The sequence below is a fragment of the Scyliorhinus canicula genome, chromosome 18, assembly GCF_902713615.1.
Source record: "Scyliorhinus canicula chromosome 18, sScyCan1.1, whole genome shotgun sequence".
Classification (NCBI taxonomy): Eukaryota; Metazoa; Chordata; class Chondrichthyes; order Carcharhiniformes; family Scyliorhinidae; genus Scyliorhinus; species Scyliorhinus canicula.
The window spans coordinates 59,531,337-59,555,057 of NC_052163.1; the positions used below are offsets into that span (position 1 = coordinate 59,531,337).

The 23,721-nt window shown below is 51.7% G+C and overlaps 1 protein-coding gene across 4 annotated transcripts in view; it reads right to left on the reverse strand.

Moving 5' to 3' along the window:
• Positions 1-23,721, reverse strand: part of LOC119953216 (protein phosphatase 1 regulatory subunit 7-like) — a 214,192-nt gene that overhangs the window by 153,695 nt on the left and 36,776 nt on the right. For all 4 annotated transcript variants that reach the window (XM_038777238.1, XM_038777239.1, XM_038777237.1 and 1 more), the window contains 2 exons: positions 22,025-22,155; positions 8,166-8,218 (listed from right to left, as the gene is read on the reverse strand). In XM_038777238.1, coding sequence (XP_038633166.1) covers positions 8,166-8,218; positions 22,025-22,155 — 184 coding nt within the window. The remainder of the gene's footprint in view (positions 1-8,165; positions 8,219-22,024; positions 22,156-23,721) is intronic.

Sequence of the window (23,721 nt, forward strand, 5' to 3'; positions counted from 1 at the left end):
CGGATCCGAAACATATCACAGGAGGTCATCGCCATGTCCCCTCATTATCCCCTGCCGCTCTGCCGACCCCCTGAGAGCCATCGCCAACGGTTCTATGGCCAGCGCCAACTGCAGCGGCGACAGCGGGCACCCCTGCCTTGTACCACTGTGTAAGTCAAAGCTTCGTGAGCTCATATCATTCGTCCTCACCCTCGCTCTTGGCACCATATACAGCAACCGCACCCATGCCACAAATCTCAGCCCAAACCCAAACCAATCCCAAAACTTCGAACAAGTACCGCCACTCCACCCGATCAAATACTTTCTCCGCGTCCATGGACACCACCACCTCTGGCACCAGAGCTCTCGACAGATTCATCACCACATTCAACAGCCCTCTTATATTACTCACGAGCTTCCTGCTCTTCATGAAGCCTGTTTGATCTTCTGCAACCACCACCGGGACACAATCCTCCATCCTCCCCGCCGACAACTTAGCCAATACTTTCACATCTGTGTTCAGTAGTGATATGAGTCTATACGACCTACATTCCACCGGATCCTTTCCTTTTTTTGGAATTAGTGTGATTGCTGCCTGCTTCATCATCTCTGGAAACTCCCCCTTCTCCAGTGCTTCATTAATGGCCCCCAACAGATGTGGTGCCAGGTCCATTGCAAATTCCTTATAAAATTCTGCCGGGTACCCATCCGGCCCAGGGGCCTTCCCCGACTTTATACCCCTGATATTATCCAGCACTTCCCTCATCCCCAGGGGTTCCTCCAACACCTGCCTCTTTGCTTCCTCCACCTGGGGAAATTCCAGCTCGTCCAGAAACCACCCCATGTCCCCCTCCTCTCCTCTTGGGTCTGCCTCATAAAGTCCCTGATAATACTCTCTAAATGCCTCATTTATCTTCCCTGGCTCTGACACCACATCCCCAGTCCGGATCTTCAATATTTCCCTGGACGCAGCCTGCCTCCACAGCTGGTGCGCCAGCATGCGGCTCGCCTTCTCCCCATACTCATATTGCACCTCTCTTGCCCTGTTGACAGCCTGTCAAATTGCCGCTGCAACTTTTTCCTCCTTGTCAATCCCTCCACGGTGAGCACCCTCGAATATTCCCTGTCCACCTCCACTATCTCGCTCACGAGACGGTCATGTTCCGCCCTCCTTTCCTTATTCACACAAACCGTAAATGAGATCATTTCTCCACGGACCACTGCCTTCAGTGCTTCCCAAAAAATGCCCGCCGACACCTCCCCATTCTGATTGAACTCCACATAATCCCTAATCGCCAACCGCACCTTATCACAAAAACCTCCAGCCGCCAACTACCCCGAGTAAAACCTCCATCCCAGCCTCTGCTCTCGTCCCGTACTGAACCAAATATCCAGCCAGTGGGGTGCATGGTCCGAGATCACTATCCCCACATACTCTGCCCCCTCCACCCCTACCAAAATCTCCCGACTCACTACAAAGTAATCAATCCTCGAATACACCTTATAGACGTCTGAAAAGAAGGAATGTGCTCCCTTCCCCCGGGTTCTGAAAGCGCCATGGATCCACCATACCCATCCTCGCCATAAACCCCCCTGCTCCCTTGCCATTCATACCCTACCCATCGACCTTGGGCTCGATCTATCCACCCTCGACTCCAGGACATAGTTAAAATCTCCTCCCATGATCAACTGGTATGTGGCCAAATCCGGGATTGCTGCCAGCAACCTCCTCATAACATTTGCGGCATACACATTTACCAACACTCCCGGTGCCCCTTCCAATACCCTACTCCCAATCACATATCTCCCACCTGGATCCCTTACCTCCTTTGCACTCAGGAATCCCATTTTTTTGCTCATTAAAATCGCCACACCCCTCAATTTCAAATCAAACCCCGAGGGAAAAACCTGCCCGACGCACCCCTTCCTTAATCTAACCTGGTCCTTCACATGGAGGTGTGTCTCCTGCAAAAAGACCACCCCCGCTTTCAAGCTCCTGAGGTGCGCAAACACCCGCAACCTTTTAACCGGCCCATTCAGTCCCCGGACATTCCACGTTATCACCCTTACCGGAGGCTTGCGCCTCCAATCCCCTCTACCATCCGTCATCCTCCCCACTTAACTCCTGCACCTTTAATTCCACTCTGTACCTAGCCCATCCCAGATGGCCCCTTCGCCCTTGACCATGTCATCTCTCACCCCCTGCTGCTGCCACGCAAACCTCCCCCCCCCCGCTTTTCCCCTTCTCCTTCTTCCCACCCCCACTTCCCCTTTCCCCCCTCCCCCCGGCCAAATAATAGAATTCTTAAGTACAGAAGGAGGCCATTCAGCCCAACGAATCTGTACTAACCCTCTGAAAGATCACCCTACCTAGGCCTACTCCACGTAACGACATAACCCCACCTAACCTGCACATCTTTGGGCAATAAGAGGCAATTTAGCATGACCAATCCACTTAACCTGTACATCTTTGAACTGTGGAAGGAAACCAGAGCACCCAGAAGAAACCCACAGTACAAACTCCACATAGACAGTCACCCAGGTAGCATGGAACCTCAAACTATATAGCCTTTCGCTCCCTTGGAATAAAATGAATATATCATGGATCTTGGTTGTGTATTGAATTGATATGGTACCCTGGAGTTTCCAATAGGTTGCGCTACTTTTTTGACACAGTTCATCAGAAATTGGACAAACTAACACAAAACATCATGCCAAATTTAGCACCTTTTATGTTAAAAGATCAGGGGCTGAATTCTCCGGTCGCCAACGCCGAAATCACGTTCTGCAACAGGTCGGAAAATCCAAATTCCTGGCAGAATCGGGGGTGGCGCCACTTCCGCGATGCTCCGCCCCCTCCAAAGCGAAGCCGTGCCACGTATCCACGACCTCAGGCCAATGCCGGAGGCCCGCCCACCGATGCTCCACCCCCGACCAGCAGAGTTCACGACGGCATGGGACAAGTGTGGTCTCACCGGTCGAACTCAGCGTGACAGATGTGGACTCGGTCCATCACCGCCACAGTCGGGGGTGGGCCGATCTGCAGACAGGGTGGATATATTCGGGGCTGGGGGCACTGTGCTGGGGCAGTCCGGGGCGCACAATCCGGCCGAAGAGGGGCACTATTTCGCGGGCCGGGTCCGCGAGTAGCATCCACCATGAAGCATGCCCACGGATCCGGCAATTCTCCAGCCGTATCTGCAGCTAGAGCCGGGTGCTCTACGCTGCCTGGCTGCTAGCGGCCCCCCACCACCAAAACAAGGAATCGATGGCTGTTTCATGACGATAATTCTGTCGTGAAATGCCACTGTTTTCACGCCAGTATGCAGACGCTGCAGGCCGTCGCCATGCGCATGTGCGGCCATGGACTCGGCAATTCTCCAGCCCATATCGGCAGCTAGAGCCGGGTGCTCTTCGCTGCCTTCCTGCTCGCCCCCCAGCAAAACGGGAAATCGGTGGCCATTTAGCGCCAATTTTCCTGCCGTAAAATGCCACCGTTTTCACGCTGGCGCGGGGACTTAGTCTCCAGAAATGTGAATCCAGCCCCACATGTATAGGGCGCTGGTGAGACCACATGTGGAGTATCGTGTGCAGTTTTGGTGTCCTTATCTGAGGAAAGATGTTCTTGCTATGGAGGGAGTGCAGCGAAGGTTTACTCGGCTGTTTCCTGGGATGGCAGAACTGTTATATTGAGGAGAAACTAAATCGGTTAGGGTTATGTTCATTGGAGGTTAGACTGGTGAGAGGGGATCTCATAGAAACTTCTAACAGGATTAGACAGGGTAGATTCAGAAAGAATGTTCCCGATGATGGGGGAGCCCAGAACTACGAGTCATAGTTTGAGGATAAGGGGTAAACTTTTAAGACTGAGGTGAGGAGGAATTTCTTCACCCAGAGAGTGGTGAAACTGTGGAATTCGCTACCACAGAAAGTAGTTGAGGCCAAAACATTGTGTAATTTCAAGAAGGAAGTAGATATAGCTCTTGGGGCTAAAGGGATCAAGGGATATGGGAGGGAGGCGGGATCAGAGAGTACTGTGGTGAACCACTGTGTGCACCTGTATTAGGGGATGTAAGGTAGGACCTGAACTACAGGTTCGCCGGTAGCCCCTGCCAGCTAGCTCCGCCCACAAGGAGCCATATAAATATGCGTGTTCTCCTTCTGATCAGCCATTTCGCCAGCTGCAGTAGGAGGCCACGCATCTGACTGTAATAAAACCACAGTTGTACCAATCTAAGTCGTTCGTGCAATTGATCGTGCATCAATTTATTACAGTCAGATTTACTAAGAGTTGGATATCAGAATTAAACCAGATCACCTGCAGCTGGATCTGCACTCGCCCGACGCCAGAAAGGACTTTAATCACGGGCTAGCTTGTTTTGAGGCCTACATCAACGCTGCGAACCCCACGCGACGGAAGCTCAGAAGATTCAGGTTTTATACTCCAGGTTGAGGTCCAATGTGTTCCTGTTGATCCAAGACGCCCCGAGTTATGCGGAAGTGATGGCACTCCTAAAAAAGAACTCCGCACAGAAAGCAAACGCGCTCTTCACCAGGCACGTACTCGCCACTCGCGCTCAACCCCCTGGTGAGTCTATCGAAGACTTCTGGCGGGCTCTTATCTCACTCGTACGGGACTGTGACTATCAGGCCGTTACGGCCACTGAACATTCCAATCTCCTCATGCGCGACGCATTCGTAACGGGGCTTGCGTTGGACCCCATCTGACAACAACTGCTGGAAGGGGCCACACTCGACCTAACGGAGACGAAAGCTTTAGCACTCTCCATGACGGTTTCATCTCGAAAAGTCCAGGCCTACCCCGCTAGCCATGCGGCCCACCCATCCTACCCCTCCTGGACCCACCAATGACCCCCCCCCCCCCCGGCTGGGGTCCTGCCGACTCAATATGCCTGCGCCGCCCGCCAATCCGCGTACCCCGGGTGTCCCTGCTGCTACATCTGCGGCCAGCAGAAGCACCCCCGCCAACGCTGCCCGGCCCGCGCCGCCACTTGCAAGTCCTGCAGTAAAAAGGGCCACGCAGTCACCACTATCGCGCCCGCAAACGCCCCCTCCCCCCTGCCGAATGCACAATGGGCGCCGCAATTTTCTCCTCCCAGGGCCAAGTGCGACCAGTGGGCGCCGCCATCTTCTCCCCCCAGGTCCACGTGTGGCCAGTGGGCGCCGCCCTCTTCTCCTCCCAGGGCCAGGTGCGGCCAGCGGGCGCCTCCATCCACCCCCCTCACTCCACGTGCGGCCCATGGTCGCCACCATATCGCCCCGCCCCCGCAACGTGCGCTCCATGGGCGGCGCCATTTTGTTCCCTACAGGACCCTAGGACGCCGCCATTTTGTCTCCCCACGGGACTGGAACGCCAGATCTGGGTCGCCGACGCTCTACATCTGAAACCTCAGACGACTACCCGCAGCTCGCCTCGATGACACTGGGCCAGTCGCGTCCTCACAATCTGGCCACCGCTTCGACGACGGTGAAAATCAACGGCCATGTGACCTCTTGCCTGCTGGACTCCGGGAGTACCGAAAGCTTCATACACCCAGACACCGTGAGGTGCTGCTGCCTCGCGGTCCACCCCGCCAACCAACGGATCTCTCTGGCCTCCGGATCCCACTCTGTCCCGATCCGAGGGTTCTGCATGGTCAATCTCACTGTCCAGGGCGTAGAATTCAGCGGTTTCCGCCTCTACGTCCTCCCCAACCTCTGCGCTGCACTATTGCTGGGCCTGGATTTTTAATGCAATCTCCAGAGCCCACCCTCAAATTCGGCGGGCCCCTACCTCCACTCACCGTTTGCGGCCTCAAGGTTGACCCCCCTCCCTCTTTGCCAATCTAACTGCGGATTGCAAGCCCGTCGCCACCAGGAGCAGACGGCACAGCACCCAGGACAATACCTTCATCAGGTCCGAAGTCCAGCGGCTGCTTCGGGAGGGTATCATTGAGGCCAGCAATAGCCCCTGGAAAGCTCAAGTGGTAGTAGTAAAAACGGGGGAGAAACACAGAATGATCGTGGACGGCGCAGGCTGGGAGGGCCGAAAGGCCTGTTCCTGTGCTGTAATTTTCTTTGTTCTTTGACTACAGCCAGACCATCAATCGGTACACGCAGCTCGACGCATACCCTCCTCCAACACATATCGGAGATGGTCAACCAGATTCCGCAGTACCGGGTCTTCTCAACAATTCACCTGAAATCCGCCTACCACCAGCTCCCCATTCGTAAATCGGACCATCCCTACGCTGCCTTTGAGGCGGACAGTCGGCTCTATCAATTTCTTAGGGTTCCTTTCAGCGTCACTAACGGGGTCTCGGTCTTCCAAAGGGAGATGGACCGAATGGTTGACCGGTACGGTCTGCGGGCCACTTTTCCGTACCTAGACAATGTCACCATCTGCGGCCATGACCAGCAGGACCACGATGCCAACCTCGCTAAATTTCTCCGCACCGCCACTCTCCTCAACCTTAGGAACAACAAGGAGAAGTGTGTGTTCCGCATGACCCGCCTAGCCATCCTCGGCTATGTAGTCCAAAACGGACTTCTGGGGCCCGATCCCGACCGCATGCACCCCCTCATGGAGCTTCCCCTCCCCCACTGCCCCAAGGCCCTCAAGCGCTGCCTGGGGTTCTTCTCCTACTACGCCCAGTGGGTCCCAAACTATGCAGACAAGGCCCGCCCACTCATACAGTCCACTCAATTCCCCCTCGCAGCCGAGGCACGACACGCCTTCGCCCGGATCAGAGCAGACATAGCCAAGGCCAGGATGCACGCAGTAGATGAGACACTGCCCTTTCAAGTAGAAAGCAACGCTTCAGATGTCGCCTTCGCCGCCACTCTAAACCAGGCAGGCAGACCCGAGGCATTGTTTTCCCGCACCCTTCAGGCCTCTGAAATTCGGCACTCATCCGTCGAAAAAGAGGCCCAGGCTATCGTTGAAGCCGTGCGGCATTGGAGGCATTACCTGGCCGGCAGGAGATTCACTCTCCTCACTGACCAACGGTCGGTTGCCTTCATGTTCAACAACACGCAGCGGGGCAAGATCAAAAATGATAAAATCTTGCGGTGGAGAATCGAGCTCTCCACCTATAATTATGAGATTTTGTATCGTCCTGACAGGGTACAGTTGCTCCACGCCAACCCCCAGTAAGCCTACGTGGAGTTCCCCGACTGCTGCCAAGATACTGTCTCCCTCAGGGACCTGGCTCCCTTAGGTTCTACTCCGACACACTCTCCCACCCAAGCGCCACCCTCCCCTCCCCTGGCGCTCTCAACATTAGCCCCACCAGGTCCATCCCTCCTTCCCCTGCCCACGCAAGAGGACGAGGAAGATATCGGCATGCTCCCGGAGTCATCCGACTACTGGCCAGCACCAACACCGCCAGCACCGACGTCGACGACACCAGCACTGCCAGCACCGCCATCGCCGCCACCATTACATCGCTCCCAGCGAACCATCAAAGCACCGGATCGACTTAACCTCTGACGGGCACCGGACTATCAAAATGGACTTTTTTTTCCCCCCTCCCCACTGTAAATTATTTTCAAAACTGTATATAGTTCCACGCCACCCCCGCCAGACCCATTTTTAACAGAGGGTGAATGTGGTGAACCACTGTGTGCACCTGTATTAGGAGATGTAAGGTAGGACCTGCACTACATGTTCGCCGGTAGCCCCTGCCGGCTAGCTCCGCCCACAAGGAGCCGTATAAATATGTGTCCTTCTTCTGATCAGCCATTTCACCAGCTGCAGTAGGAGGCCATGCATCTAACTGTAATAAAGTTACAGTTGTACCAATCTGAGTCTTTCGTGCAATTGATCATGCATCAAGCATCAAACTTCATGATCAGCCATGATCATAACGAATGGCGGCAGAGCAGGCTCGAGGGACCGAATGTTCTCCTCCTTCTTCTATTTTCTATGTTCCTATGTGCAGGAAGCTAGCCCCATCCACAAAGCTGGCCATGTCCCCAGTCAAATTAATCATCATTGTGAGTTTCTGTTGATCGTGACCGCCTGTGGGTCTTCAAGGAAGAACTACAATTTAAGGAGTTTTTTAGGTGCAAGGTCAAATGAAGGACTGTAGCTGAAAATATAATTTTAATTTAAACATTGTGGCAATCCTCCACTTTTTCCACCTCCCTTCTAACCATGAAAATCTGTGGCAAGTCTCACTTACTTATACTTGTGATACGATTAAACTGCAACTGGAGAATTTGAAGATCTTGCAACCTATAAATAAAAGATGCAGTAATGTTGATCTGCTTGAATCGGATATGCATGATGAATAACATAAATTATGAATTCCATGTTGTCATACAGTCCTAGGCTAGTTTCCGATCTACATTCATCGAGTACAACAGTAAGAGGTTTTAGTACATAATATAGAGGTTCAATGCAAGTACAATATACCATTCTACAATGCAATTTGCCAAATGTTAACTACTTAAATGGGAGATAGATCAGAGCAGTGGGATATCTTTTTTTTTAAATAAACATTTTATTGAGATATTTTTGGTATAGTGACAACAACAAAATAAACAATGAAACCATAAACATAATGCAAAAGCCATTTACCTCTAGTGCAGGTCCCACCCTTATTGACCCCCTCCTCTAATCTAAACCACTCCCCCGCCCCCCTGCTGACAATCAATTTCCCGAAAATAAGTCGACGAACGGTTGCCACCTCCGGGTGAACCCTAACAGTGACCTTCTCAAGGCAAACTTGATTTTCTCCAAACAGAGAAAGCTAGTCATGTCCGATTGTCAGGTCTCCGACTTTGGGGGTTTTGAGTCCCTCCATGCTAATAGTATCCGTCTCCGGGCTACCAGGGAAACAAAGGCCAAAACATCTGCCTCTTTCTCCTCCTGGATTCCTGTGTCTTCTGACACCCCAAAAATCGGCACCTCTGGACTCAGCGCCACCCTTGTTTTAACACCGTGGACATGACGTCCGCAAACCCCTGCCAAAATCCCCTAAGCTTTGGACATGTACAAAACACGTGGACATGGTTCGCCGGTCCTCCCGGCGAATCTGCTCATCTGGGCCACTGTCATGTGAGCCCGGTGAACAACCTTAAACTGTATCAGGCTGAGCCTGGCACATCTTGCAGACTTGTTGACTCTACTCAATGCGTCTGCCCATAGACCATCCTCTAACTCACCTCTCAGCTCCTCCTCCCACTTGCTCTTCAGCTCCTCGGTCTGCGTCTCCTCCGACCCATAAGCTCCTTATAAATGTCCGAGACGCTCCCTTCTCCGACCCACCTTCTGGAAACTACCCTGTCCTGAATCCCCCTTAGCGGTAGGAGCGGGAAGGTGGACACCTGTTTACAAAGGAAGTCCCGCAGATACCTGAATTTGTTTCCCCTCGCCAACCCAAACATTTCCTCCAACGCCTTCATACTCGGAAAGCTCCCCTCTATGAACATGTCCCCCATCCTCTCAATCCCCGCGCTCCGCCATAACTGGAACCCCCCCGTCCATACTCCCCGGGGCAAACCAGTGATTATCACAGATTGGGGCCCAGACCGATGCTCCCACTGTTCCCACATGCCGCCTCCACAGGCCCCAAACTCTCAGGGCCACCACCACCACTGGACTGGTGGAGTACCGTGCCTGCGGGAACGGCAGAGGCGCAGTTACCAAAGCCCCCAAACTGGTGCCCTTACATGAAGCCGCCTCCATATGCACCCATGCCGATCCCTCCCCCACCACCCACTTCCTGATAGTAGTGGGATATCTTAATTACTCCAAGATCCAAATACACTAATCTACATATTCTTCTTCATCTCTGCGTCCCTATTTTGTAAAAATCAAGCCCTGAACTGGCTGGTTGCAGTGGGTCCGAATGGATTGGGACATTCACTGAAACTTTGGGATTTCAATGACCCTCATCTCCACTCAACTCTCCTTCACTCTCTCTATTTATGCATTGGTGAGTAAATATAGCCCAGTTCTGTAAATTGAAGCTTTGAGCCACTGACCCAGGTACGTAGCCAGTGTGCAAGATTTTAACACTTGGCCAACTGCTGATGTTTAAGCTAATTTTTATAAGGAGTTATCTGACCTCCCCCTCGCCTTTCCTCCTACAATCTTTAATGTTTTAAAGCTCAAGTTGAACATCGCTTTATTGTATTTTCAGATTGTTTTTCCAATTAATTCTTGGGATTAATGGCAAAGTTGGCACTTATTGCCTTCCCTTGTTAGAAAATGGTGGAGAAATGAAACCTTTTTCTTGAATCTCTAAGTGGTTTGACACAACTGAGTGGCTTGCAACGTCACTGCAGAGGTCAGTTTAGAGTCAACCACATTGATATGGGACTGCAGGCACATTTATGGCAAATGGGTATTTCTTGATTCACCTCATCTTTTTTTCTCACTATTTGAGTGGTGTGCAGCAGCACAGGATTTCAACCCTTCTCTACGTTTTTGACTAATAATAACCAATCCACTTGCACACTCCAGTTTACGACACTTATGCTGCATACTTTTGTTTACTAAATTGATAAGGAATACAGGAACCTGGAATATCTGGCACATTACACTCAAGACATTCACATTGATGGGCTGTATTGTCCGGTTCCCCAGCAAGGTGTTTCTCGGCCGCGCGCCGTTCGCTGGCAGTGGGATTCTACCCTACCAATTCTCGTCAGTAGGATTTGACATTGTAATCAACACTCGTGGCTGGGAAACCCACTGGCGGGGGTGCGCAGCCGGCAGGAAAACAGAATTGCAACTATTGGAGAAACCCTTCACCAATAGCCCCCCCCCACCCCCAATCTCCCAATAGTTGACGGTACATAGCTCCCCGAAATGCAAAATAACAAACCTCATCTCTTGTGGAACCCCTCATCTGCCCCCGAGGGCAATTTTCACCTTCCCAAGATGTAAGAACTCCACCATATCCCCCAGCCACGCCGAGGCAGAAGGTGGAGAAACTGACCTCCACCTCAACACAAACCTGCAAGTGATCAAAGTGGCGAAGGCCAAAACAACTGTCCCCTTGCATCTGCAACTCCAACAGGTCCGACACCCCGAATATGACCTCCCAGGGACTCAGCTCCAAATCCGCATGTCTGCGTGGGTCTCACTCCTACAACCCAAAGATGTGCAGGGTAGCTGGATTGGCCATGTTAAATTGCTCCTTAATTGGAAAAGAAGAATTGGGTACTCTAAATTTATTATTTTTTAAATGATTAGCCGAGCCTCTCTCACACCGGTCACAAGTATTCTCTCCCCTCTCAATCAGCCAGCACATCCTTGACTTTGTCAAATGCGCCCTGTGCATCACCTTCAACTGTATCAACCCCAGCCTCGTGCAATCACCCTCTGCAGCACACCACAGTCCCTCCTCCAGTGCCATCCCAAACTCCTCCTCCCACTTGGCCTTAACCCGCTCCATAGACACTTTATCCTTCACCAAAATCCTCCCATAAATCGGCAAGGTGACCTCACCTTCCAACCCCTTACCGAAAGCACCTCCTCCAACAATGAGGAGGCAGGTGTTATTGGAAAGGTCAGAAAAACCTTTCCACCAAAGTCCCGCACCTGCATATTCCGAAAACCTTCCTCATCCGAAAATGCAAATATACCCCTCAACTCCTCCAAGCTTGCGAACCGCCCCTCCAAAATCCTTCATCTCCTTCATCCCCCTCTTTTCCCATCCTCAAAACCTTGCATCCATCCACCAAGGCTCAAATACATGATTTCCCTGGGTTGGCCTCAGCCTCGACCCTTCTCCCAACCTAAAGTGTTGTTAAAATTGTCTTCAACGTGGTAACCACCACAGGACTTCCCGAATACTTCTCTGGGGCAAACGGAAGCGGTGCTGTCACCAGCACCTGCAGACCCGACCCTCCGCCTCCACAGTGCAGCATGGTGGTGCAGTGGTTAACACTGCTGCCTCATGGTGCCCAGGACCCAGGTTCGAACCCAGCCCCAGATCACTGTCTGTGCGGAGTCTGCACGTTCTCCCCATGTCTGCATGGGTCTCACGGGTGCTCCGGTTTCCTCTCACAGTCCAAAGATGTGGAGGTTAGGTGGATTGGCCATGATAAATTTCCCTTAGTGTCCACAAAAGGTTAGCTGGTGTTACTGGGTTATGGGGATAGGGTGGAGGTGTGGGCTTAGGTAGGATGCTCTTTCCAAGAGCCGGTGCAGATTCGATGGGCTGAATGGCCTCCTTCTGCACTGTAATTGCTATGATTCTATGAATTGGGAAAATAAAATGAACCCACCTCCATCCTCACCCACAAAGCCGCCACCTCCATACTCCAGCTCCTTCTCCATGTTCAACGCCCAGTAATAATACAACAAGTTCAGAAGGCCTAAACACCCCAATTTCCGGCCCCTCTGAAGTGCCACCTTCCTAATCCTGGTTACTTTCCCTAGACAAACCCAACCTGCTCACCCCTTTAGAAAACGACTTTGGCAAAAATACCGGCAGGCACTAAAATAAGAATAAAAACTGCGGCAAAACGTTCATCTTAACTACCTGCACCCGACCTGCCAGCGACAGAGGAAGACTGTCCCACCTTAATAAATCCACTTTCACCCTCCTGACCAGACTCGTAAAGTTCAGCTTCCGAAGGCGCACCCAATCCCGGGCCACCTGCATCCCCAATACTGAAATGGGTTGTTTCCACCCGAAACGGCAACCCCCTCCCACTTCAACCCCTACCCCTGGCGAAGACACCACAAAATACTCACTTTTCCACAAATTTAACTTATATCTTACAACTTATTTAAGCGAAAACTTAATTTCGTAATCAGATCCATTATGTGCCCCACCAAATAGCTCGGTTCCGAAATAAATAACAGCTGATCATCCATGTACAGAGACACCCTGTGCTCCACATCCCGTGCCCCCTCCCCCTCACTATACCCTTCCATAAATCTGAACACCTCACGCAATCGGCAAGAGCTTTATCACCAGCACAAACAGAAGAGGAGAGATGGGGCATCCCTACCTCGTTCTCCGATGCAGTGCAAAGTACACTGAATTTATATAATTCATTCGCACACACGCCATCAAAACCTTATACAACAATTTCACCTAATCCCAAACTTCTCCATCACTGCAAACAGATAATGCCACTCCACCCAATCAAATATCTTCTCCGCATCCAACACCCTCACCAGCTTCAATGCCCTTCCTTCTGCCGAAGAAAGCACCACGTTCAGCAGTTGCCGTACATTCAACGACAACTGCCTACCCTTAACGAACCCCGTCTGATCCTCCCCAATCATGGAAGGCACTCCTCCAACCTTAATACCAACATCTTCGCCGTGATCTTGGCATCCACATTCAACAGAGATATGGGCCTATATGACCCACACGCCACCAGATCTTTATCCTTTTTAAGCAACAACGAAATGGATGCCTGACCCATTGTTTCCGGCAAGGCCCCGCCCCCCTAACTATCGCGTCATCAAACATTTCTACCAAGAGCGGCACCAACGTATCCTTAAATCTTTTGTAAAATTCATGGAAAAACCATATGGCCCCAATGCCTGGTCTGCATCTTCCTATCGCTACCTGCACTTCTCCCACCCCCACTGGACCCTCCAATCCCGCCCTTTCCTCCTCCCATACCTTTGGGCACTCCATCTGCCCCAAAAGCTCCCTCACACATCCTCCGGGAGCTCAAACTGTGCGACTCGGCCAACGTTGTCGACCTCATACGCTGCAAGAAAGGATGTCCCGAAGTATGGTACATTGGCGAGACCATGCAGACGCTGCTACAACGGATGAACGGACATCGCGCGACAATCGCCAGGCAGGAATGTTCCCTGCCAGTCGGGGAACTCTTCAGCAGTCAAGGGCATTCAGCCTCTGTTCTTCAGGTAGACGTTCTCCGAGGCAGCCTTCAGGACGCGCAACTAAGCAGAATTGCCAAGCAGAAACTTATAGCCAAGTTACGCACACAAATAGTACGACCTCAACCGGGACCTTGGATTCATGTTGCATTCCATTCACCCCCCCACCATCTGACCTGGGCTTGCAAAATCCTACCAACTGTCCTGGCTTGAGACAATTCACACCTCTTTAACCTGTGATTATCCCTCTCTCCAGTTGCTCCGTCTGGACCTGTAGACTTAATTATCTGCAAAGACTTGCATTCAAAGTATCGTATTGCATCTTTGACTTTGTCTATATATATGTTTCTGGAACCCACTTCTTCATTCACCCGAGGAAGGAGCAGTGCTTCGAAAGCTAGTGATTCGAAACAAAACTGTTGGACTGTAACCTGGCGTTGTAAGACTTCTTACTTTAAACAAAATAACCTCACCCCTCACTATCGCCTTCAACACTTCTCATACCACTGACGGTGAAACCTCCCCATTACGATTAAACCCCACATAATCTTCGATCACCTTTTCCATTTTAATACAAAAATTCTGGTCCGCCAACAGTCTCACATCCAACCTCCACACTGGCCTCTGGACTGACCCCTACTCCAGGACCACATCCACATAATGTGGAGCATGGTCTAAGATCACAATCGCCGAATACTCTGCCTTCCTCACTCCAGCTAACAGCGCCTTTCCCATTACAAAAAAGTCGATCCTCAATTACATCTTGCGCATAGGTCAAAAAAACAAGTACTCTCTGTCCTGCGATGTAAGAACCTCCACGGAACCACCACTCCCATCTCCCTCATAACCCAGCCAACGCTTTTGGACCCCCCACCCCTCCAACAGGGTCAGCAAATGCGGCTGGGACCTGCTGACAACCTTCAGCAACAACACTGTACCAGCCACACCGCCACCCCAGTATCAACTCATGAGTATCCAAATTGGGAATGATGGCCACCATTTTCTGCACAAACCCAATATCATCCCAGTTTGGGGCATATACGCAAACCAGTACCACCAATCTCCCGTCCAATGCACCCGCTACTATCACATACCTCCCCCCCTTATCTGCCGCCACCTTCTGCATCTGAAGAAACCTCACCCTCTTGCCCACCAGAATCGCCATCCCCTCACCAGACCCTGCTGTCAAAGCCCGAGTGAAACACCTGGCTCACCCGGACCTTCCTCAGCCTCATCTGGTCCTCAGATGGGTCTCCTTCAACATTGCAACTTTGGCTTTCAAACTCTTCAAGCGCAAGAACGCTCACTTCACCGACCCCCCTACCTCACCCCAGCCCTCACACATGCCATGTCACCACCCTGACTGGGGGTCTCTCACCCACACACCCCCTGCCATATCCACTAATCCAGGGCCCACCCACCAGGCAAAACCCAGCCCTGACCCTAGTCACCTTCAACTCCCTGTCCCTCCCCTTCCCGGAAGCCCCCGAACCACATACTCTCGAAAAAACCTCACCCATTTTCATCCCCATTACCCCACCATACACAATGCCCAGCCCCCTTGAAATCTGTCCATACATGATCCAACAATCGCACCTCCACCCCACAACCTCACTCCTGTTCATTAGCCAACATGCATTTGCGAGCGAGGTGGCCCCTGCCAGAGCCCTACCCCTACACAGAAATAGAAACGACCCCCAAATAACAAGAAAAATGAGAGGGGAGATACATCAAAAAAAAAGAAAAAAGAAAAAAAGACCACGGTTGACATCATCAAAGTCAAAACTCATCTCTGCCCCAGTCCCTCAAGTTTCACGAATGCTCCGCCTCCTCTGCCGTCTCAAAATAAAAGTCCTTCGAGTTGTGAGACAACCTCAGCTTCGCCAGGTAGATCACTCCAAACCTTGCGTTGCTACTATACAACGCAGCTTTCACCCGACCAAAGGCCTTCTCGTTACTCCACCGTAAGATCTTAGTGTATTCGAATACCAACGCCTTCCCACTTCACCTCTCAATTCTGTTTCACCCATCTCAAGACCTTCTCCTTCACCTGGTAGCTGTGGAATCAGACTATCACAGCCTCGGTAGTTCATTCATCTTTGGCTCTAGCCAGAGCAACCGATGGACCCTGTCAAACTCGTAAAAAGAGGGGTCCTCCTCCTCCCCCATCAACTTAGCAAACATTTCCTCAAAGTACTTTGTTGGACTCCGGCCCTTGAACCCCTCGGTCAATCCCACAATCCTCAAATTCTGCCCTTGTGACCTGTTCTCCAGGTCCTCCATTTTGGCCCTCAGCCCTTTATGCTCTCCACCACCCTCCACAGCTTTTCACCCATCGAGGTGAACTGGTCGCTGTGCCTCCTCCAACCCCTTTAATACCTCGCCTTGCTCCTGTACCTCCGTCGCTGTCTTAGTCAAAAGCCACCTTTATCGGGGCAAGAATCTCATCTGCCCATTCCATGAGCGAGGTCATCATCTCTTTCGATGCATGTCAAAGTGCTTGGAGAGAAACCTTCCCCCCCACACACACACTCCCCCTCCCCCACACAAACACACACCCTCCCTCCCACACACACATACTTAGAGCGGAATTCTCCGCAAGGCCTGACGCCGTTGTGAAACATGAATCTGTACCGAATGGGAGCCTGAAGCAAGCGAGATAGTTTGCTGCACGGGGAAAACGGGGAGCGGACAGCGTCTTACCAGGTCTGGATGTATGAAGCTCTCAGTGCTCCCGGAGACGAAGAGGCATGGCGTTTTGTACCCGTTGATTTGGACCACTGCCATCAAAGTTTGCAGATGCTTCGGGCGTGATTGGTCCAGAGTGACTGCGCTGAGTTGCGGGTAGTCGGCGGCTCGATCAGCTGTGCTGGAGTGGCCCCGTGATGACTGCCCTCTGAGTTCATAGTCGTATTCTTCCGATGAGTTGTCCGAGCGTGGAGATGCAGGTCGGGCCCGTGGATCGCACGTGGCGGGCGGCAAGGAAGAAGACGTCCAAGATGGTGGCCCCCATGAGTCGCACGTGGCCGGCCGCATGGTGGAGGTTTACCAAAATGGCGGCCCCCATGGATCGCACGTGGCGGGAGGGGGCGGAGTCGGGGCATAGACCGCAGCGTTTAGGGCCCCGCGGGTGTGGGGAGCGATTACTTTGTGCCACTGGGGAGTTGGAAGCTGGGGCCCTTTTAGCGAGGCACACTCTTGCGTAATGGCCTTTCCGCCCGCAGCTGCTGCAGGTCGCGTTGCGGGCTGGCCAGTGCTGCCGCGGGTGCTGATTCTGGCCGCAGAAATGTCAGGCTGGAGCAGCATAGTGGCTGGCTGGAGCAGCATAGTGGCTGGCTGGGGCAGCATGGTGGCTGGACGGTCGCGTGGCACAGGCCTGGGGGAGTCGCTGGTCGGGGGCCCATGATTGGGTCGCGGGGTCCGCGGGGAACGAGTTAAGGCTGCGGAAGGAGACCTCCATCGTGGTAGCAGCTTCCACAGTCGTTTCTAAGTCTTGGGCCCCCTTTTCCAGCAGTCGTTGGCGCACATAATTAGACCTGAGGCCCGCTACAAAAACATCGCGTACAGCAAGTTCTCTGTGTTCAGCCGCGGTAATCGCTTGATAATTACAGTCATTTGACAAATTATTGAGTTCCCTTAGAAATTCGGCGAGTGATTCTGTAGGCTGCTGGCGGCGAATCGTGAACACATGGCGTGCTTAAAATTCGTTAATGGGTCTTACACATATCTTATCGCGTACCGCTAGCGCTGCAGTATATGAACCGGCCGAGTTTAGTTGCGTAGAGATTCTGTGGCTCACCCTCACGTGCAGTGGACTTAACTTCTGTTCCTCTGTCGTTTCGGCTGTGCTCGCTTCTGCCAGGTAGGCCTTGAAGCACCGCAGCCAGTGGGAGAAGATTTCTTTAGCCTCTGCATCCTGCGGGTCGAGTTCCAGGCGTCCAGGCTTGAGGGTTGATTCCATGATCGATCTTGACTGTTTTTAAGTAGATTAAATTGATGGATCCATCAATTCACCAGACACGTGTTTCCGATATGAATATAGGCTTTAATCTACTTACTACAGAGCCTGTAGAGGTTTGTAGAGTACTTACTACAACAGCCTGTTACCTGTTGATGAACTCTCAGTGAACTGCAGGCTGACTCTGGACAAGGGTATTTATACAGCAGCACTAGGGGGAGGAGTCATGGGAGGAGTCATGGGCGGAGCCAAGGATGGAGCCCTGTACAAGCTCCTGAGCATTCCCAGAGCTAGCTACTGTGCTTACAAAGATATAGTGTGAATTTCCATGTTACATTCACCACAGACACACACCAACTGATCATGGGGGGAGCAACTTCAACTGTGTACAGGACCCACTGACCGACCGATCAAACCCCAGAGCAGGGAAAAAGACTGGCATGGCCAGGGAACTAGGAGCATTTATGGAGCAGATGGGAGCGTTGGACCCATGGAGGTTCCTGCACCCGGGGGAGAAGGAATTTTCATACTTCTCACAAGTACACAAGGTATACACCCGTATTGACTTCTTTGCAGTGGGGAAATAGGTGCTTCCAGGGATCACGGAAACGGAGTACTCTGCGATCATTATCTCTGACCACGCTCCACACTATATGGATGTGAGGTTGTAGACAGGCCAGAGCACCCCACATGGAGGCTGGACACGGACCTCCTGGCCGACAAGGCCTTCTGCCAGAAAACATTGTGGGCCATAGGCAACTACAATGGTAACAACCAAAACGGAGAGGTCTCACCCTCCACGTTCTGGGAGGCAATGAAGGCCATGATTAGAGGAGAGATCATAGCCTACAAGGCAAGCAGAGATAGGGAAGTGAGGGTGGCCAGGCAACAACTGGTGGACTCCATCCTGGAAGTTGATAGAAAGTACTCCGAGGCCCCGACCGTAGAGCTGCTGGCAGTGAGGAAAAAGCTGCAAATGGACTTTAACCTGCTATCCACTAGGAAAGCAGTGTACCAACTCCACCAGACATGGGGGACCTTCTACGAACACGGAGACAAGCCTGGCCGTCTATTGGTTCACCAGCTGAGAAAGTAGGCAGCCACAAGGGAAATAGTGCAGGTAAAGGATAGCAGAGGCAGACTGGTAACAGAACCAAAGGAGGTCAATCGGGCATTTGAGACCTTCTACCGGGGACTGTATGCCTCCGAGCCCCCCAACGGGGGCACAGGGATGAAACAGTTCCTAGACGGACTGTAACTACCAGTTGTGGGGGAAGACAGATGGGGGGAGCTGGAAGCACCAATAGACCTGGGAGAAACCATGGAGAGCATCAGCTCCATGCAGACAGGTTAGGTACCGGGACCCGACGGGTTCACGGCGGACTTCCACACAAAGTTTGCACCAGTCCTGGCCCACACTTAAGGGACATGTTCGTGGACTCATTGGCAAGGGGCTCCCTGCCCCCCTGCCACCCCCCCCCACCCCCCACCCCCAAGCTTGCGAAGGCCACAAGTTCACTGATACACAAAAAAGATAAAGAACTGACGAAATGCGGATCATACAGACTCATTTCACTGCTGAACGTGGATGCGAAAATACTCGCAACGGTCCTGGCCAAAAGGCTGTAGGGCTGTGTACCAGAGGTGGTTGCAGAGGACCAAACGGGCTTTGTCAAGGGTAGACAGCTCACAGCTCACATCAGGCGGCTGCTGAATGTAATAATGACCCCCTCTGGGGAGAGAATACCAGAGGTGATCTTCTCCCTGGACGCAGAAAACGCCTTCGACAGAGTTGAATGGAAATACCTCCTCGAGGTACTGGAATGGTTTGGGCTCGGAGCGGGGTTCACCGCCTGGGTGAGGCTCCTGTATAACGCTCCCAAAGCGAGCGTCAGAACTAACACCACCAGCTCTGAATACTTCCAGATGCAGAGAGGAACAAAACAGGGCTGCCCCCTGTCCCCACTCTTGTTCGCGCTAGTGATCAAACCCCTGGCAATAGCCCTGCGGGACTCGAAAAGCTGGAAGGGAATCTGGAGAAGAGACAGAGAGCACAGAGTCTCACTCTATGCAGATGACCTGCTCCTCTATGTCTCAGGAGGGACCGAAGGCAATACTACAAATTCTGAAAGAGTTTGGAACCTTCTCAGGCTACAAACTTAACCTGGGCAAAAGCAAGGCATTCCCAGTTAACCCAAAAGGGGGAGGGAGAGAGATGGAGGGGCTCCCGTTCAAAACAGCCCAGAACAGATTCCGTTACCTGGGGATCCAAATAGCCAGAGACTGGACACAGATCCTCAAGTGGAACCTGACCAGCCTAGTGGATGAAGTAAGAAGGTGGGGCTCACTCCCACTCTCTCTGGCAGGGAGAGTGCAGACGATCAAGATGAACGTACTGCCAAGGTTCCTCTTCTTGTTTAGATCCATTCCAATCTTCATCCCCAAGGCCTTTTTTCCAAAACGTAGGCAGTCTAATCTTGGCGTTTATGTTTTTTTTTGGGGGGGGGGAGCTCAAAGTTGGGGAGGGGCGGGGGGGGGGGGGGGGGGGGGGGGGGGGGGGGGGAGGCAGCTCAAAGTGGTGCACAGAGCTCACCTGACCAGAACCCGAATGAGCAGGTTCTTCCCGGAGGTGGAGGGCAAATGTGAGCGGTGCCAGAGGGGCCCAACCCACATGTTTTGGGCTTGCCCCAAGCTTGCAGGGTTTTGGTCAGCCTTCTCCAAAGCAATGTCCAGCGTTGTGGGGATGAGGGTGAAGCCATGCCCAATAGTGGCAATCTTTGGGGTATCAGAGCAGCCAGAGCTACAGATGGGGAAGGGGGCCAACGCCCTCGCTTTCGCTTCACTAATCGCACGCCGGAGAATCCTGCTCGGCTGGCAATCGGCAGCAGCACCCAAAGCTGCAGACTGGCTCGCTGACCTTTCGGAATTTCTCCATCTGGAAAAGATTAAGTAGTACGCCATCCAAGGGTTAGAGGAGGGCTTTCTGGGTACTTGGGGGCAGTTTGTCGGTCTGTTCCAAAACCTGTTCGAGGCCAGCAACAAGGAGTAACCTAATAAGAATTTTTTTTTAAACACCAAGATAGACCAAAAGACTGCGCAACCCGGGGGGGGTCAGAAACATCGGCGCCACACCTGCACCGATTCTGCTACCGGAGAGGGGCTAGCACCGGCGTCGCATAGAACACCATCAAAACCCACGAAAAGCGGTGCTGGTGCCGTCGGGTCCATGATGAACATTCACAGGGCTGACGAGCTGCAGCCGCGCTTAAACAATGCACTCCCCACACACACACACACACACTGATTGGGGCCGAAAAGATGGGACAGGTTGTGCTGGGGGGGGGGGGGGGGGGGGGGGTCACCAACACGACGTAGGGCACCAGATTTAAAGCGGGCTGTCAGCAGCATGCGCAGCTGCATGGCTGCCTTGCCAGCTGCAGTAATGGTGTGGCATACCCGTTCACCCTGACCCCACAGCCCACCTCCTGGCCACTCTCCAACTACTCCCCCCAGGCCTGGCAGAAGCCCCTCAGCCAGCGGCACGGCTGTCGGCGAGGTATGGCGGTGCTGGACAGTGTCCATGCGTCCTCTCTCTCTCTCTCACCATGTCAGGTTCACGATATGTGAGAGCACATGTGGCCCGCGACATTGGGAACCCGGCCCATCAGAGGCGGAGAACACAGGTGGGCCTACTAATGATATGCACACAGTGTTTCAACTACGCGCGGCATGTGTGGAATTGATGCTGTTTTCGGGGAGGTGGAGCATTAGGATTTGGAGTGAAACCAACACCTGCCGTGATGATGCTGTCGGGAGCTATTCTCCGCCTGATCGCACGCCCCGATTTCCGAGTCGGCCAATGGAGAATCCCGCCCAGGTCTTTTGATCAAAGGTTTGGACAACTCTGCTTTGAAAACATGCTCACTGTTTCCAGTCATTACTTACAAGATACAGATACAAATAAAATATGTTGTTTGTATGTGTCAGATTGCTTACCAGCAATTGTTTTACCGTGACGCTACTTATTGTCATTGGGTCCTGTTGTAAATAATTATATCTGAATTTATATGAATCAGATACATTTGGTTTTATATTAAACATAATTTTAGCATTGTTAAACTTTAAACTTCATTTAAATTCTTGAAAGGGCTTTCATCACGACGACACAGGTTGAATGTTTAAGCAAAGTGCAACAAACTCAAAGATTCCAAACAATGAAAATATTTACCTCACAGTGAATTAACCTTCCCATCACCTACCGCTCAAGATTCTTGATTTTCCTGATATTATTACCATATAGTTTAAGCTCTGTAATTTCAGCATTATTGTCCAAATTCTCAATTTCTTCTATGGAATTACAGGACAGGTCCAAAATCTTTATTCCAGGCAACTGTAATAAAATGATTTGAAGGATTTCTGAATATACTCCATCCTTTGCATAACCGTAAATAAAGGTACATTGCATTACCTGAGCCAGATTTGAGAAAACTGGATATTACATTTTGGAACTCGGGCAGATAAATCTTGATTTACAGCAACCTGCTGTGATGATTGTAGAAATTGATATCTATTTCTTATTTGTGGCAGTAATGATATTTCAAAATCCCTTGTTTAAAATACATATGGGCAGTTTATCTGCTGAAGCTGTCATTATTGAGTCATAAAGAGTGAGGTCATGATTGATTCCAACTTGATTACAGATACAGGTCGAATGGAGTAGTGTTTAGAGATTCTCTGGCGTGTAGATAATTTATGAGTGGAGTGGTGTTTAGTCCTAGTTAAGCAGGTTATGGAATGTAGTGGGATACAGATGATGTCATTAACGGAAGGAGCCAGGTCTGTCCGTAGCTTTGCAGTTTGCCGTAGGATTCGAGTCTGACAGAAGAGAAGGATGTGAAAATAAACAGCAGTTTTGACAAATGCTGTTAGGTTGAGCAGATGTGTACTGAATCTGCTCTTGAAAGGAACTCTCTTCAAAGATTGTGATGAAATTGTTATATATTGTATTTTAAGGGGGAGTGGAGTGGGGGGAGGGACTTCGACTTGTTGGGCAGTTTTGGTGAGGCACACGAGTCTAGATTGTTTGTTTGGTCGGGGGAAGGGTTTAGCTGCTGCAGCAGGTACTCTGCAAGCTCGGGGGCGAGGAGGTATACTGGATGGGAGACATTGGGAGGAAGGGGCAGAGAGCTAACAACGACAAGGGGATTTTCTTTGTCTCATCCTTTGGGAGGTGTTGGTGGCCATCTTAGATGGGCCTGTGACCTACGAATTTGCAATAGAGGGATGATTCATCATGGTGGTAATGGCTGACTCGAAGGTCGGGGGTGAGAGCCCCCGACAAGGCTAATCGCCTGGAACGTGTGGGGCCCGGAGGGGGCCAGTGAAAAGAGTGAGAGTTTTCTCTTATTTAAAGACTTTGGGGTCCAATGTGGTGTTTTTACAGGAGGTCGCTCCAAGCCAAAGTTGTTGGCCCCTCCTGGGATGGCGAAGTTGTTTTCCGCATTAATGGAGGAGACAGGGGGTGCAGATCTGTGGCACTTTATGCACCTTGGGGGTAAGGAGTTCTCATTTTTTACCCCAGTGCTCCAAGTATACTCAAGGATAGATTACTTTGTCATGGGTAGGACTCTTCTCTCCGGGATGAAGAAGATTGAATATTCAGCTGTGGTTATCTCTGGCCATGCTCCACATTTGGTAGACCTAGTGTTGGACGCAGGCCAGATGCAGTGCACGGGATGGATGTAGGGCTATTGTCGGATATGGGGTTCTGTGGGAGGGTTTCAAGAGTCATAATGGATTGTGTGCAGTTCATTGAGAATGGGATGGCCTCGCCCTCTACTTTGTGGGAGGCATTGATGGCGATGGTTATGGGGAGATCATATAAGGCACACGGACAGGTGGGTGGGAAGGAGCGGCAGAGGTCAGTTGACGAGGTCTTAGGAGTGGACCGTAGGTA